Raw genomic sequence first — 15,755 nt, 5'->3', positions numbered from 1 at the left:
ATATGCATCTGCATATCAAACAGGCATAGCTGCTTGTGTGGCTGAGTCCTCTGTTTTGAATGTCTGCTTCATGTTAATGGTTATTGGAGACTCTGAGTAATTTTCATCAGACATTACAGTAAAAACCGTGCAGCTAACACATGCTAATACATACGTCTGAACAACTCCTGTTACTGTTCAATCCACATCATTGCACACTGCTAATGCTAACACCATCAGGATGCAAAAGCTGTGGTGGACTCACACATATCGTTCTATACTCTGAAGTATTGGTCTCACAAAAGACTAGGCCAGATGCTCTCCTCTCACTTAAGTTTCCACAGCCTAAGCTGCCTGTGAAGACGCTCTTGGGTGAGGAGGAAAAGAGAATAAAAAGAAGAAGGTGGAGTTATGAGGACTGAGATGGGTAAAAAAAATAATACTGAAATAAACTGAAGGACTCCAGAGACTTCACAGGTTACAGGTAAGCTTTATGACCTTTATGTACTACGACAGCTTTTCAAACCTCATTTGAAGGTTTTCTTTGGACGTTGAAAAGTAGAGGTTTTAAAGATTGTCATATGACAACAATTATAGAAATTTTGATATGAGACAGATTCCCTGAGCAGAAATGACTTGTTAATATAACTTGCTAAAAATCGTATTGACACATTTGGCCCTATAAGCTACATCTATAATGCAGAGTTGTTCTTTCGGGAGTAGCTAGGATAATGAGGATGGTGATGTGACAACCTGCCTAGGTTGTTTGGTTCACAGTGAAAACCACATTTCAAAGAACATAAAAAGCAAAATGATGACGTGACTCAAGCATGAAACATTATGGTAACAGGAAAGCACACATAAGCATTGCTGCACATTGACCAATAATCCTTATTTAAACACTGAGTGCTACACTGGAATTTCTTACTAAACTGGTTCAGAGTGTTGCTAAATGCAGTGTGTGTGTTCTTGGTGGAGAACAAGAGGGCTATACAAGCCTAATGCTATATTTTAGTACAAGTGCTTAAGGAAGTACAATAAGCTAGAGTATTAGAACAATAGCATTGCAGTATCTTACTGGCAGGTTCTTTGCTGAGTCCAGATAGACCACGAGCAGAGCTGAAGACAGCCCGTCATTGGCCAGGCTTCTGTCTGCTCGCACACTTCGCAGCACCTGATTGGACAAGAAATAGAAAACAGGCAGACACCACTGAGAATCATGACTGACATTTATTAGTAACAAATGCACAAACAGTGTCACACTTCTACTGTTGTATTGAAGTAATAGAAGTCAGGGAAAGTTTTTTTGTCAATACTGTACCTGGTCCAACTTCTCAGGAGTGGAGAGCAGAGACAGCCACTCTAGTTTTAAGTGGAGCTTCCCAGTAGATGTTTCTTCCAGGTCAAACCACTGGAATGAAGTGACAAAAATCATTGAGGGAACCAAACCATTTAACTGTGGCTTGGAAATTGTCTCAACAATCTTTAGGAGTTGTGCTACAACTGTACAGAAGAGAATTCCTTAAAGGAATAGTTCAACAATTTAGGAAATACGATTATTCACTTTCTTGTGGAGAGTTAGATGAGAAGATTTATACCTCCCTGATGCTTGTACAGTAAATACAAAGTTGAAGGCAGCAGCCAGTAGAACAAAGACCAGAAACCAGGGCAAACAGACAGCCTTCTTCTTCTTGATGTAAAATGTTAATGAGTGAGCTTTAGTGCTGCTGGCAGGCTGATTTGCTGTCTTTGAAGAGCTAAGCTCGGTGTTTCCCCTGGTATATGTGATGTATAAACTCTACACAGATGCTAATTAAATGGGCAATATGAATGGGCATACAAAGTGTCTTACCTCATCAACCTTCTGCTCTTTGTGCAGCTCAGTCATATCGATCATGAGGCTGTGAATAATGACAAATTGGGATGATAGAGAAACTGAGAAATCACATCTATTGATCTGAACAGCGGGTCCAGTTATTGATTGGCTGCCTTGTATTGCCAGCGCTGGGTGTAGTGTTACAAGCTTGGAGCAAAATCACTGACTTTGCCCTTGAGCCTGTGGGATTACATATCTATTCACTTTAACTGATAAGAGATAACAGATACTTTAACGAACACCTTCAACCCCCTGTCCCCATTGTGTTTAGGTTGCTATATGTAATTCCATGCCATATCCTTAGCTTGTCTACGTAGCGCTGGCCAGTTACAAAACAAAGCAAGGTCTTAACAATTATTCACAATACTGAGGTGCAACAGACTTTGTTTCTTCTGTAATATGTGACAAGATCAGAGCGGGGCAGCAAATGACTCACCTTCCTAGGAAGTCATCTTTGTCTGGATCCTCATCAAATAATTCAATCTCAAGATGTTGACCTGAGTGCTCGTACACCAGTGCCTGATGAACACAACAAATTGATGCTTGTTCAAACAGGCATATCATTAATGCGACAGTAGTGCAGGTAGTATTCAAACTGTAATGTTGTAAATATCTACCCCCTTCTCCAACAGAAAGACGACAAGAAGACAAACTTGTTACCTCGTAAACTTCATTCCACTTGGGATGGAGGCTCTCTTTGACTGTTTTGCTCTGGAACAGCTGGTTGCCGATCTGCAGGACGCCATATGGGTCAGATTTGCCCTTGATCAGCCCTCCCAGAAATTTATCCTTCCCTTCCAGATCCTGAGCCTCCAAGAAGTGGATCCTCAAGACTCCCTGTGGAAACATGCATAGCACAGTGTTAAAGGAAGCAACTCTGAAATAGCAGTCCCTGACACTTCGAGGCCAAACCGGAGTCAGAGTTGATAAGATGTGACATTAACTACAGTATTGGGCATTACTGTGCAGTGCAAGAGAAAACAGAGAAAACAGTAGCTTATCACCAGAGTTAGGTAGAAACAAAATGTACGTGTTTACACTGTGTATTATCTATATTTCATTACATTTTCTACTGACATCATTAAAAAAAAACTTGTTGCACAAGAAATGCAAATGCAGTCTGAATCATAGCAGAAGATCAGTATCCGTTTGTGTGTGAATTGGAAATACAATGCATTTAATGGAGTTTATGTACTTACTTACTTCCCCTGGGCCGTAGAACTTCTACTAAAAACTAGATAGTGTGAACAAAGTGTACCTTTGACTAAGTTAGCTATAAACAATTATTCTCATTGTCAATTGATCTGTTACTTTATTAATCATTTCAATGTTTAGTGTGCGAAATGCCAGAAACAGTAATAGAAAGGTGACATTTTCAAATGGTTTGCTTGTCCTGACAACTAATAAGAAGTCAGAGTAGTAGAATTACTAGGAAAAGGTGTAAATGCATATGATAATTGTAACAACAAAATATCCTTGATAAAATAGTAAACCCTGAACAAGGAGGCTGCTTGCACTGAAGTGTTTAACTTGTTTCCATGGATACAGACAGTAGCCATAAAGCCTTGTAATGCTTTTTTTTGCTGTTTTGTTTTTGTTTCATTCTGTTTTAAGGCTGAGAGCTACCTTAAAAACCCTGAAAAAAAACCTTTATTTTATTACAGAAAGAACATAAAAAAACAGACAGGACTTATGAAATTTGACTATCAAGGACTTTCAGCTATTAACCATGAATTCCCTTAATGATCGGTAGCTCAGCACATAAACATAGACAGAAGAGGCATATTAAACATGTTTCACTGGAAGCATTTTAAAACTGCATTAGTACCTTTGGCATTGGAAAGCGCAGTTTGGCAAGTTCCACATCCCCAACCAGTGGGATGGTGACACGGTTGGGTAAAACCAGATAACTGTAGATAATGTCTTGAATCAGACTGTCAGAGAGGCCACTGCGAGGACATGAGAGGGGGTAGAGAGAAGTGAGGAAAGGAAGATAAACAGAATGAAGCAATGAATTATTTAAGACAGTAAGGGTGCCCTTGGGTTATAAATATTCTTATCTCCTATTCCTATCCTATCCTGTAATCTCAGTTTAGTACAGTACATTTCTGCTTTGCATGTGTGAAGGTAGTAGGAAAACTGGAGTCAGTTCAAGTATGTTGCTGTTGCTCACCAAGAAACCTAATCCAATAATGATTCAACATTGCGTGACAACAACAATGGCAGTGAGGGCAGAGAATGGCATTACTGCCAGACTTTCCTATATTCACTGAGCTGCCATGGCACCGCTGGAAAACTGCAATCACGGCAAGAAAATGACACTAAAAATTCATCATCGGGCGTAATTGCTCAGCCTGTCCTTCGAAGACACACTGTTGAGATTACAGAGAAACTGTCCATATATCATTATGTGGACATCCTAATCAAAGGTGTTCATAAACTGCCTCAGATACCAACAGGAAGACTCCTCACAACACAGACTAAATCTACAAAATGAGCTGCAGGAAACACTTAAGCACTGCCATGTGGGAAACAACAACATGGCCAGTTGACAAGTAGCCTAATAAATCGGATATTTGCTAGTACACAGGACCTGACATACCTATCCCCTGTGCTTTCTAGTTGTCCACCAGTGCAGACAATTACAGTAGCTATGCGACAGCCTGTATTGCTGTGGTAAATTTAGGGAACTCCTGTCCACAATGCTTTCAGGCAGCTGGACAAAAAACTCATGTGTTTCAGAGTCACTCCCCAAACCAAGAACATCCACTTACAGCACTTATTCAACTGACTGTACAGTCCCAAACAGTCAACGGTTCAAACCAGCAAATAACTTTTTGACAAACATTTTACTATACAAAAAGTACTATGCTGTAGAAATGTGCAATAATGAGGGGGAATATAGGATGTACAATTAACAACAACTTGAAAACAATAGTAAAAAACAAACTGTTGGAATAGATCTATGGCCAGTTTAAGCTATCTTATGAGATAGCCTTAACTAAAGCTAATTTAATTAAATTTTTTCCTGTTTCCTGCAACGGAAATATCTATTTTTATGCTTCAGCATCATGGTAATGAAGTTTGTGATACCACATCAACAGGGCAATAGCTAAATCTCATTATAATGAAGAAGAAGGTAACACAAGATAAAGTAGCACAGTGAAAGTAACACAAGGTCAGTCTAAAAGGGCATAAAATTAAACTTTTACAATTCACACATCTGTTATGCAGTTGGCTGAGAGCCTTTGGACAACAAAGCCCTTTTCTCAGCTTCACTGTTGGTTACTTCTCTCTGTTTTTGTAAGGCAGTGTACACATTTATTCCAATGATTATTAAGCTCATAATCACTAATTTCCTCTTGAAAGCCAACACAGCAAATAGCTCACATGACTCTAATGCACATCAGCAAACTCAGGCTAAAAGCTAACTGATTGTTCAAAACTTTTAAAGTAAAAAAGCAATGAGAACTGGTTCCCAAATGTTAAACCAGGCACAACCTACTCTTCCAAAGTTACATTAACTCCCATGAATTTGATTATTAAAGAACTGTGACCAGCACATCTACTGAGTGGACCATTTTATAGTCCAGTGCATTTTCATGGACAAAATGAGACAATATTCACAAATAATTTCTTGTTTTTTAACATTTCTTCCTTCATACAGCAGGAGTCAGCAATTAGACTCAACCATGGGCCAGCTTTTACAGTGTTGTTCAATCAATTCATTTATTCAAGAATAACTAATTGTTTGTTTTAGAAGTGAGGGCATACGCCATTTTTCCTGTTTGTAAAGACTAACACAGTGAACAGCCACTGAAGTGAAGGCCCTTTGGTGGTTGGAGTCTTTACACCTTATGGAGCGTCTGTGTTCATTGGTATGTTGTATGTCTTTAACAATGTGGGCCCAGGATGTGTAAGTAGTTCTACAAGATACTGACTGATGGGTCAGACCAGGAAACATTGCGTCATTTTCACTTTGTCTTCATAATTTCAAGAAAAAACATGTTTACTTCTTGATACCACTAAAAAGATGTTGATGTTTTTCTGTGCTTGAACTTCTGAGAACATGCATAATAATACATAATGACAACATTTTCCAATAGTGCTTTCACCATAACTTCATGACTGTTCAAAGTGAATCAGATGGGAGCTGTTAAGTGCCCTTGAAGTGCTTTGTTAGAACCTTGATATGTAGAACCCATGATGAGAACGTTCAGTTGACACATCACAACTGTAGAACTCTGACGTCATAATGTTCATTCTGTTTGGAACCTGCACCGGCAGCTGAAACATGACATTTCCACCACCAACCTGAGCTGAGTAGTCTCTCTCTGTATTTGATCCAAACGAACGTCAACATTTATGAACCGACAGCAAACTGTGTCTACATCTACCAATTTTAACGTCATTTACCTCAACTACGATATCAGAAACGTCTTAAACTCTAAGACTACTTCACAATATCAAGTTGAGCTGCAAAATACGACTGTTGCAAATCAGTCTCTCCAGAGAGCTGATATGAACACACAACGAAACCAGGTAAGATTTTCTCATTTGACCTGGAGAAACATTTTTTTTCCAGCACTGTACCTCTCTTGGCCAGCCCACTTTTCCCTGGTAGTTATTCATATTTTATCTGAAGCTTCAAAACATTTTCATAGTTTTTTTGAGTTAATGCATCACAATTTTTCATATTCAGTAAGTTACATTGAGAAATACAGTACTTCTAATATATTTTTATAAAAATACAAATATAAAAGGATAATTTTATGAATGCAGTAGAGTTTCTTTGGCAAAAACGAGGCACCAAAACAGATTGCTCTTGCTCTCAGTGTTTCTAACCAGTGGATTAAAAATTGAAAAAATCTGGTAAAAAGTATGTGTAACATAACTCAGCAAGCATGTGTGTAAGACCTGGTTAAAAATCTTGACCCAAATATAATTATTAAGTTTTACCAAGTAAATGAGTAAACCAAACTTGAATCAACTGAAAATATTCATAGAGCGGGAAGCATTTCTGTTATCATCTGGTAGCAACCTAAGTTTGGTAGAAAAATTAAATATTAGCCAAACACTTTCATTACACTGTGGTCTCAAAAATGTTTGGTTTTCATAGGATATGTATGAATTTGAGTTGCTAGCTGTGGTTACATGTTGCTGTCTGTTGAGGAGTCTTCTAAGGAGTCCTGTCCTGAGACTAAAGTAGATTCAAGTGTATAAATATGTGTACATGTTGTGTTAATGTGGGACTGGAGTTTTAGATATAAACTACATGTATTTTTCTGTTTTTCAGTCTTTCTGGCCAATGCAGTTTGGTGCTGTGCTGTGTACCCAAACACAGAACAGGCCAGCTGCAGTCCAGCTGCAAACTGACCAGCTCCAACAAAATTCAGTAGTACAGGGCTTAAGAGATGCTCTGTACTCTGCCATCAATGAGATTAAGTCTCTGAAAAACGAGAACATGTCTCTGATGGAAAAAGTCAACTTGCAGCAAAAGGAATGGAAGCAGGAAGAGAACCAGCTCCACGAGGAGCTCAGACAGAAGGATGAGCTCCTCGAAAGGGCAGCTAAGGAAAGGGAGGCTCAAACAAAGGCCTACACTGACATCTTGGCCCTGCTTTCTAGAAAAGAAAGCGAGCTGGAGAGGACAGAAGGAGCATGGAAGGTCAGGTGTGGCGCTCTGGAGGAAAGACTGCAGCAGCTGTCGCACAGAGAGGACGAGAGGAGCACAAACGTGCAGGAGCTGCGACAGCAGCACACAGCTCAAAAGCAATGGGAGGAGGAAAAGACTCAAGAACAAGAGGAGGAGCTGCAAAGTGACCAGCTCCAACAAAATGCTGCCATCAATGAGATTAAGTCTCTGAAAAACGAGAACATGTCTCTGATGGAAAAAATCAACCTGCAGCAAAAGGAATGGAGGCAGGAGTCAAATCAGCTCCATGAGGAGCTCAGACAGAAGGATGAGCTCCTCAAAAGGGCGACTAAAAAAAGGCAGGCGCGCATAAAGGCCTACACTGACGTCTTGGCCCAGCTCAATGAAAAACAGACAGAGCTGGACAGGACGGAAGAAGCATGGAAGGCCAGGTGTGGCGCTCTGGAGGCAAACCTGCAGGAGCTGCAACAGCAGCACACAAATCAAAAGCAATGGGAGGAGGAAAAGACAACAAACAAGGAGGAGGACAAGATTCAAAAACAAGAGGAGGCAAATATTCACAACCAGGAGGAGAACATGACACAGAGGGAGGAGGAGGTTGAAAACATTCAAAAGGAAGCGGCTGCAGTACAGCTGCAAAGTGACCAGCTCCAACAAAATGCTACCATCAATGAGATTAAGTCTCTAAAAAAAGAGAACATGTCTCTGATGGAAAAAATCTACTTGCAGCAAAAGGAATGGAGGCAGGAGTCAAATCAGCTCCATGAGGAGCTCAGACAGAAGGATGAGCTCCTCAAAAGGGCGACTAAAAAAAGGCAGGCGCGCATAAAGGCCTACACTGACGTCTTGGCCCAGCTCAATGAAAAACAGACAGAGCTGGACAGGACGGAAGAAGCATGGAAGGCCAGGTGTGGCGCTCTGGAGGCGAAGAGGGAGGAGGAGGTGAAAAACATTAAAAATGAGCAAAAGAACCAGGCAGAGGAGGAGCAAAAGGAGGAAAAAGATTCACAATGAGGAGGAGAACAAGACCTCTGAGCCAGAGGAGGTGAAAAATATTCAAAAGGAAGAAAATGGCTAAGAAAAAAAAAAAACAAGCCAAGGAAGAAGAGGTTAGCTACAGTGCTACACCCCTTTTCCTGACTCCCACTGCTTTCCCCTTTCCACCTTCTTACCCTACCCACCTTACCCACTCTCTACTTCCCCCTTCCCCATGCCTACCCTTTATCAAACACCTACCAACCCCCACCCCACCCTCACCCTCCCAACCCCCCACCTCTTGAATGCATTTTTTATTTTTTATGTTGAAACGTGTAAATGTTTGTAAATGTGTAAATTGTTAAATATAGCTTTGTGTATGTGCATTACATCTGTCTGTGTTTGCCTTTCTGAATATAGATTATGAATCTTGGGGGTCATGGGAAATAGAGTCACAGTTTTCTCTTTATCTTTCTTTCAAGTCTGTTTGTGACTTATTTTGGTGATAAAATCAGTCTTGATGCTCTAAATGAGCACCTGGTCGGCACGGTTTACTCTGACAACAGCAGAGAGGATCAAAAATAAAAACATCATTTGGATGAAAAGAGGCAAAGCTGTCACTAATGGTAACACCCCTGACTCAACTGTGTTCACTACTCAAGAAAAACTTTGTATGGTTTGGGTGACTGTATAATGTTGCTCTACATCTGCTGGATGTGTTAACAGGCCACTGGTCATTAACAAGTTTGTTAAATCAACTATATAATCTATTGAAGGTTTAAGCTTTTTCTAAGTACCTTTACTGCATAGTACAATCTGTCTGAAAGCAAGTGGAAAAAACATCACTCAGACAAACAAATTCAGCTGCTTGTGTTTGTCTGGAGTCAGGAGAAACAATCATTTAATCAATCCTCAGCTGATCTTCCAGTGAAATGGCAGGATGCGACTCTTCTCTGTGAGCTCATTAGAGAAATAATGATTCTCTGGTGAGAGACTGATCAGAGCCAGAGCTCTTCTCCCGCTGAGCGCTGAGGGTGGAGAGGGATTCCTGCTGCATCGGAGCTTATTGCTGCATCTCTGCTGCTCCCCCGCTTGTGTGTGTGTGTGTGTGTGTATGTGAACACAATAACAAAAGTGAGACCATTTATTCTGTTCATTTCAGGACAACACTGCTGACAGCACATATGCACACTTGTGTCATATAATCTACAGTATGTACAGTATAGTAGTGTGTTTTTACTTGCTGCTGAGCTACGTCAAAGACAAATTTCTATCATCCTCTGACAGACAATAATCTTTTTAGCCATGCTAGTGGGATGGCTCTGGGGATGGCAATGTCTGTGTGTTGGTCCAGAATGAAATATCTCTTCTATCTCAAGTATTAGATGGTTTACCATGAAATCTTGGACAGACGTTGATGGTCCCCAGAGGATAAAGTCAAATGATTTCTGTGATCTGCTATCTTTTCCTCTAGCGCTACCATCAGGTTGACAATTTTGTTTCATGAAATGTCACAACAATACATGATAAAATGCCCTTTGGTAAACACATTCATGCCCCTTTAGGATGCATCTTAATCACTTTGGCGATCCCCTGACTGCCATCAGGAAAAAATTTAATTTGTTTTAATGTTTTGGTTTATGACCAAATAACCACACAACACTCTAATCAGCTTCAGCTCTTATTTGTGATTCGTGCTAATTATCTAATGTTGGCAAGCTAACATGCTAACCTAAGGTGATTAGCTTAAAGCACCGCTCTGTCCAAGCACAGTCTAACAGTACTGCTAGCACGGCTGTAAATTCTTAATCTTGTTTTGACTCTGGTTTTAAAACCAGCTCAACAGCAATGACAAATTGCAACATGTAAATAAACAAGTAAGACATGGAGTATGTTGCATAATAATATGAGGGTTTATGAGAGACACACTGGGCAAGCCTTCAAGTAGGCAGCTGATGTTGTCTGTCTGCTGCAGACACACAACCTCCACAGCCAACACAGCCACATAAACAAGCACACGTGCACACACAAACACACACATACTGCATTGCACAAGCTGCACGGATCTATTACACCCCCACGGAGGACTCGACAGACGGCCTGAAGGAGACTGGCCACTCAGCTCTGCCTGTGTCAACATGTCTGTCCACATCAGCAGGGTATAGGACAAGCAGCTGTAATCTTAGAAAATCCCAGGCAGCACTTATGCACGTGTCACATTATTTGGGTCGTAAATGATGTATGAACCACTTGAGACAGCAGAGAGTAATTGTGTTGGGCTGTTAGCAGCTCTTAACTGACTCTCATTTACTCTCTGCTCACCCCACACAACACCCCGAGGGGAAAAGACACTTAATATAAGCAAGACAAAGTGAGCAAGAATGAGGAAACTGTACACAAACAACACATTTCCTGATCTGGCCTCTTATAGCCAAGGTGGATCATGAAGCCATTATCTTAGCCTGGTTATTCACAGTAATACGTTCATGAAAACATATGTCACACATATTTAAAAGATGCCATGATGCATGGCATGACAGGTTTACTTAAATCAGCTCGATCTGGTCAAGCTCTTAATCACAACAAGGACAAGAACACCCCATTCAGTAAGAACACAATTTTAAAAAAAAAACCTCTTTAGCAGAAAATATTTTCAGTACGTTTGGTGGAATATTTCTTCTCAGATAATGCACAACACCCCAAATCCAAAGACATGCTATGGATATTCTTAAAAAGCATAATTAATTTTTAAAAGGTAAAATGTGTTCAAAATGATCACTGTTCACTTCATCAATCCATATTAGACAATCACAATCATTTAGTACTGTATGAGCGATTAATGGCATGAAAGAAAAGCACCTATGTGTCCAGGTTCCTGAAACCAAACGCTACAGACCTCCTATCTGCTCTGAAATCCTTTGAAAAAAATCACCTTTCATTTGATTTTCTTTCGAACAGAGCCAAAGGCACGGTCTTGAGGAGCAAGAAAAGCCAGTTTTAATTGACTTACTTGAGCCCTGGAATGTCCAGTAGATTGGTGAGACCAGTCCAGTTTATGTCCAGAAGCTAAAAGAAGAAGAAAAATGTGAACATACCAATAATACTGGAAACAGTGAATGAGTTTTTTTCACCCTAACTCTCTGTTTCCTGCCTCCTGTGCTACATTCACCACTTGGCTTCTTGTTTTCTGGCCAATACAACTCCACTGATTAATAACAGAGGATGTAAAGAATCCCACACAAGTTGCAGCAAAACAATATGAATCGAAAGTTTTTATCGATGGCCTGCGAATGTTTTGGTCCATTTCGAAAACATGGCATTACTTAACCTACTATATTGTTGCCGTGTGACTTACTCTGGGTGGTGGTTGCCTCACTGCACACCGGTTCACAATGGATTGTAAGTCACATATTAAACAACAGACTTTTCAGGCCTCATATATTTAAGGTCATTGAAGGTCACCTCACCTTCTAAGTGTTTAATGTAAAGTGTGTCATTATTAGTTACAGTTAACACGACAGAAAGCTCTAATCCTTAAATGGAAACTAATACAATAACACCTGCTTACTGAAATACTGTATTTATAAAAGCAGCAGCAGCCCTATGGAGTCTCATTAGTTTTCAGGGAATGATAAGGTCTCAGACACATTTCTATGGTAGCAGTGCTTTTTTTTTCTTTTTTTTTACAAATTATTAAGGGGTGAAAAACTCATAAAATTACTTTCCAATTTGATTCACTTTCTGGGTAAAACTGGAAAAACTCAAAGCAGGTATGTCAAATCTGGAGCAGGGAAGAGAGCTGTGAATAGCATCGGCTAAGAATCGCAGAATCCTGCCTCTCAATGAGCTTTGATCTGCTTCTGCCTCTGAGCTGAAGGAGCAGTGTTTTCTTAATGAGCCTTTCCCCTCTTCTTTTCCGCCCAAGTTGCTTACACTGCAGCAGATGCACTGAACACGGCAGGGAAGAGGGGAGCACTGCAGGGCTGTTAACGATGGTGGGGGCCTGTGGGGGGGATATGTGGAAATATGGCTGGAGGGACACACCCTCATTTCTCTGAAGCGGGTGTTTTTTTTCTGAATGTGTATTTGTATTACTAGTATGTGCTGAAGCTACGCAACATTTACAAGTCAGCTTCTTCTTTGCTTGATATCATAAATTCATCACCTTAGGGTTTTGGTGAGATAAAATTAGCAAATTCAAAGGAACACATTGATATTTTGGGAAATATGCTTATTTGTGTTTTTGTAGAGACTTAGAAAAGAAAATCAGCACCACTCTCATGTCTGCATGTTGAGTTAGAAGCTAGAGTCAGGAGACGTTAGATTAGCTTACCAGCACCTCTAAAGCTCACAAATTAATACAATATATTTTGTTTGTTGTTTTTTTTTAACCCAGCTTGAGCCAGGTGAGCTGTGATTGGTTATTAACATAACATCAGTTATTTTTTAATTACTAAATGAGTCAGTGACTATTACTTCCATAAAAACTGATCATTTGGACATTTTACTGCCTAAAAATGGATCAAATAATCAAAAATAGATATAAATGTATTCAATATCTTAATCAATCAATACATAATTTCCAGTATAACTGGTCACAATGGATCCACCAGTGTTGAACTCTGCTTCATGAGTCATCATATCGAGTTCCAGACGGTTTGTTCAACTGAGCAATGAATCTCTTTAGCGGTGTGTGTCGCATCTTTTTATTTACACTGCACTGAGTTTCATTAGTGTGATCTCACATCCAGACATGGCCAAGACCTCTCATGGTCTGGAAACGTTTCTGTTTCATTTGGTACTCAGGATCAGGCCTTGTATGGCTGAAGGAAGGACGATGAGTTATTTGGATTCCACGGTACATGGTGTCACGACTTTTTTCACCCACAGGATATTGCTTTTGCAATTTTCTGTCATCGCCACTATACAGATTTAATATTCTTCATCTGGAGGCAGGAAGACGATTGGGATGCATAAGAGTGTGTGCACGTACATATGCGTCTGTGTGTGTGTGTCCATGTGTGACTGCACCACAATTTACTGACTAGAGCTGCTGCCTTCTCCCCTCAGCCTCCTACAGTAATATATCCACCTTGAGATTTAGCTGAGTGCCTGTTGTAGAGGAATCTGCCAAAGTAGGGCTGGTTTTATCTGCAGCTATTAATAGCTCTGCTATAGTTCCACTGGGTCCTCCTATTTGGTATAAATCGGTCAAACATTTTTAAGCTGTGCAGCAGTGGCTGTGCAAAGGGGTTGAACAGGAGGATTGATGGCATGTGTAATGGAAAATATTGGATCTGTAAACTACTGGCAATGTGAAATGCAAACTGTGTGAGGTGATGTAGATTGTTTACACTTTAAGAGCATAGGCAATGTTGATAGCAATGCCAGTGAAAAAAAAACCAAACTGAAATTAGTTTTGTGAAATATAAGAAACACATCATAATATGATTCCACTGTCATTTGACTTATGAAATTATTGTTTAAAGTCCAATTTATGTCCACTATTCTTGCCTGGAAGAGGCAAACAGATTAGCAAAGCAGATAACCAGGGAGCAATTTGTTTTATGAGGTGCAATATTATACAATTTACAGAGAATACAAAATACACTAAGAACCAAACTGGGGTATAAAAGATATTCAGGACATTTTGTGATATTTAGAGTAATGGGGCCAACCTTGGCAAAAATAGTGAGTTTAAAGAAGAGAAAGAGAGCACGCAGTGAAAATATTTTCCATTCTTTTCAAATCTCATATCAAATAGCAGTATAACACTGGATGGATAATGTGCTACACTTTTGCTGGAAAATATTTAGGAGATGGTTGGTTTTGTATTTCTATTTACAAATCCCAGTTTAATAACTTCTACTCTAATCATATTACATTTGTTCAGGCAGCAGTGTCATTATTATTTCAACTGCCGCTCTATAAAACACATTTAATGGACTACATTAGTTTTATATTATCAGCGTCCGGACTTACTGGTTTCTTGAGGAAGAACAGAGACAGGGCGCCAACAAGAGGCATATCACCCAGCAATGGCTCCATCACCACTCTCAACACGCCGTGGATCTATGGAAACACAAGAGGAACACATTGACACGCACGCACATACACACAAACAGAGAGCTTAAGGGAACTGACACCGTTTTGGCCCTTGACATTCCTGAGCGGTGGAGCCGTTAGCCGTAGCACATGACAGGTTGGAAACTCGATCACGGCCTGGCTTCACACCTGCCCCATGTCATCCTCCACCTTCTCCATAACATATTATGACAATTACAAGGATTATGCTATTGGAAGTGCTGAATGTGTCATGTGGACACCGCGCAGCTGCTCTAATCCACAGTAGGGACCAACAGATGTTTGAATTTTAGCACCATTTTGTTTTGAAGCAATATGTGTATTCTCAGGAGCAACAGTAAGAAAATCTTGTCTGTGCAGAACTGTGTCTGAAACTGCAATAACGCCAGTGAACCAAATGCTAATAAAGCACCAGTGAAAACAACACCAAAGATGTGCTTAAAACCAACACTAATAAAGTTTTTTCTAGTGTTTGCATGCAGCTCTTCAGGACAAATACCATCATGATCATTTTCAGACTTCACTTCATTTCTGTGGCCAAGGAAAGTTCAATTTAAGAGTTTATTCCCAGAAACTAAACACTGGAAAACTGATTTGTCACTTTGTCATCTGTGAAATAAAAGCAGCTCCATAGAAAATGACTCTGACAATAAGCAGACTGTTTAGTGACATGAATGAGAATTTAAACCTCATCTAGTGCAGGAGTTCACACAAAAATCCCAAATTTTTGTTCCCTCTTCAGGAAGCAACACCACATTTTAAATCGAAATCATACCGCTAAGTCATGTTAGTTTCTATCCTTAGGAGAAGCCGGTACACTGTGTATCTATCGCTGTATGGACAAAACTGTCTCAAGGAATAATAATGTCTGAAAGGCAGGGGAAAGAAACACCAAAATTGATGGATCTTAATTAATGTATTAATTTACAAAAGAAAAACGACTGCAATTTGAAATCAGTCAGAAAATTCAATTTGTTTGCAGGCTTAAAACAATGACTATATAAAGATGGACGACATGACAGCTCAACAAAAGTGAAGCCAAACATCTTGATCGTCTCCGTCATTTTAGAGTTTCTCATCATGCTGATATAAATCCAAGAGTTCTTTTTTCTGATAAGTTTGCTTTTAATTCGTTATTTGATGCTGCAAAGTGGGAGCGTGATGTCATGATTGACAGCTGTTGAT

At 39.9% G+C, this 15,755-nt stretch overlaps 2 protein-coding genes across 4 annotated transcripts in view; one reads left to right on the top strand and one right to left on the bottom strand.

The window, feature by feature from the left end:
• Nucleotides 1-15,755, bottom strand: part of esyt2b (extended synaptotagmin-like protein 2b) — a 33,797-nt gene that overhangs the window by 9,854 nt on the left and 8,188 nt on the right. For 2 of the 3 annotated variants that reach the window (XM_071484997.1, XM_071484996.1), the window contains exons 6-13: nucleotides 14,469-14,558; nucleotides 11,497-11,552; nucleotides 3,684-3,804; nucleotides 2,516-2,692; nucleotides 2,292-2,374; nucleotides 1,832-1,880; nucleotides 1,301-1,390; nucleotides 1,058-1,153 (exon numbers count right to left, since the gene is read on the bottom strand). In XM_071484997.1, the coding sequence (XP_071341098.1) occupies nucleotides 1,058-1,153; nucleotides 1,301-1,390; nucleotides 1,832-1,880; nucleotides 2,292-2,374; nucleotides 2,516-2,692; nucleotides 3,684-3,804; nucleotides 11,497-11,552; nucleotides 14,469-14,558 (762 nt within the window). Of the gene's footprint in view, nucleotides 1-244; nucleotides 347-1,057; nucleotides 1,154-1,300; nucleotides 1,391-1,831; nucleotides 1,881-2,291; nucleotides 2,375-2,515; nucleotides 2,693-3,683; nucleotides 3,805-11,496; nucleotides 11,553-14,468; nucleotides 14,559-15,755 lie in introns of all 3 variants that reach the window. The other variant, XM_071484995.1, reaches the window with a different exon arrangement.
• LOC139625219 (golgin subfamily A member 6-like protein 25) lies at nucleotides 6,086-8,669 on the top strand. Its single transcript, XM_071484998.1, has 2 exons — nucleotides 6,086-6,397; nucleotides 7,152-8,669. Exons 1-2 carry the CDS (start codon nucleotides 6,221-6,223, stop codon nucleotides 8,523-8,525), a joined length of 1,551 nt encoding a protein of 516 aa, XP_071341099.1. The 5' UTR covers nucleotides 6,086-6,220; the 3' UTR covers nucleotides 8,526-8,669.

The sequence above is a fragment of the Trachinotus anak genome, unplaced genomic scaffold (assembly GCF_046630095.1).
Source record: "Trachinotus anak isolate AG129_WGS33_773 ecotype Australia unplaced genomic scaffold, CSIRO_AGI_Tana_v1 ptg000009l, whole genome shotgun sequence".
Classification (NCBI taxonomy): Eukaryota; Metazoa; Chordata; class Actinopteri; order Carangiformes; family Carangidae; genus Trachinotus; species Trachinotus anak.
Note: the sequence above shows the minus strand (reverse complement) of the source record. Positions and strands in the feature narration are given on the sequence as shown.